The 1,706-nt window shown below is 50.5% G+C and overlaps 1 protein-coding gene across 1 annotated transcript in view; it reads left to right on the top strand.

Annotated features, from left to right (window-relative positions):
- LOC104407107 (RIMS-binding protein 2-like) overlaps window positions 1-1,706 on the top strand; it is a 37,948-nt gene that overhangs the window by 18,858 nt on the left and 17,384 nt on the right. The window contains 2 exon segments of the mRNA XM_010016293.1: window positions 1-2; window positions 5-418. The exon segment at window positions 1-2 is cut by the window's left edge and continues 181 nt beyond it. Of these exon segments, the coding sequence (XP_010014595.1) occupies window positions 1-2; window positions 5-418 (416 nt within the window).

Below are 1,706 nucleotides of genomic sequence, written 5' to 3'. Positions count from 1 at the left end.
ACCTTCGGATTCTGCTGTTTCTACCACTTTTACCTCTAGACTGCCCCGTGGAGAGCCCAGGGGCTCTCTGCCTTCACGCAGCCCACCCACCCACCACACGGCTGCACTCCTGCTTCGACAGAACATTCCCTCTGATACCTCAGATGCCAAATGGACTGATGTCTCCTCCAGCCCCGAGGGCTCAGCGCCATCTCTGCCAGAGAAAGCCTCTTTACCACCACACCTCTCCTCTCCCAGTGCTTCCTTGGTGCAGGTTTTAGGCACTTCCCCACAGGGATCAGATGCTGCACGAGACAAGAAATGCCTGACTGTGCCTCCTCAGCAAGCTGGCAGCACAGTGCTCCCCAGTGAGAGCACAGAGCCTGTCCCTTCAGGGGAAGCAGAATTGCAAGGCATGGGTGAAGGGACAGAATTGCAGGTAAGTGTTTACATCTCCTGCCCAGTACCATGTGTGCTAGGAAGGAGAATGAAATGAAATAGCAATGAGCCATAGGGTAGCATGCTGCTGTTGGAGGCCAGATCCACAGGGCAACTTAAATGCATCTATGCCAATGCCCACAGGACAGGCAGCAAACAGGAGGAGCTGGAAGTCGTTGTGCAGCAGGGAAATCATGACATAGTCACCATCACAGAAACGTGGTGGAATGATTCGCATGATTGGAGTGCTGCAATAGATGGCTACAGGCTCCTCAGAAGGGATAGGCAAGGAAAGAGAGGTGGTGGGGTTGCATTGTATGTCAGGGAGTGCATCAGCTGTCTAGAAATTAGTGCTGTGAGTGAGAAGGTTGAATGTTTGTGGGTGAAGATCAGGGGGAAGGCAGCTGATATCCTGGTAGGAGTCTGCTACAGACCACCCAGCCAGGATGAAGTTACGGATGAAGCATTCTCTGAACAACTGGGAGAAGTTTCATGGTCACTTGCCCTTGCTCTCATGGGGGACTTCAATCTACCAGATGTCTGCTGGAAGTACAATGTAGCAGAGAAGAAACAATCCAGGAGGTTCTTGGAGGGTGTGTAAGATAACTTCCTAAGCCAGCTGGTGAGTGAGCCAACTAGGGGAGATGCCTGGCTAGATTTGATGTTCATAGACAGAGAAGGACTGGTGAGTGATATGATGGTTGGGGCCATCTTGGGCAAAATGATCATGAAATGATTGAATTTTCAATCCTCGGAGAAGTCAGGAAGAAGGTCAGCAAGACCTCCACCTTAGACTTCCAGAGGGCTGACTTTGGCCTGTTTAGGACACTGATAGGCAGAGTTCCTTGGGAAGCATTACTGGAGGACAAAGGGGTGTCCAGGAAGACTGGACTCTCTTCAAGAATGAAATCCTCAAGGCGCAGGAGCCAGGCAGTCCCGATGTGCTGAAAATCAAACCAGTGGGGAAGAGACCAGCCTGGCTGAACAGGGAGATAGTCCTGGAAGTCAGGGGAAAAGAGAAGTTATCACCTGTGGAAGAAGGGACAGTTACCCCATGAGTAGTCCAAGAATGTTGTTAGGTTATGTAGAGAGAAAGTTAAAAAGGCAAAGGCACAGATGGAACTTAATGTGAGCACTGCCATAAAAGATAGTAAAAAATATTATGACTATTAATAGTCACAGAGACAGCAGAACCAGGGCAGTGATTGTCCCCCCCTGCTGGGCACTGGTGAGGCTGCACCTTGAACCTGTGTTCAGTTCAGGGACCCTCACGCCACGAGACACATAGA

This window comes from Nestor notabilis, unplaced genomic scaffold, assembly GCF_000696875.1.
Source record: "Nestor notabilis isolate BGI_N333 unplaced genomic scaffold, ASM69687v1 scaffold4966, whole genome shotgun sequence".
NCBI lineage: Eukaryota > Metazoa > Chordata > Aves > Psittaciformes > Psittacidae > Nestor > Nestor notabilis.
This window is presented reverse-complemented; position numbering and strand designations above follow the sequence as displayed.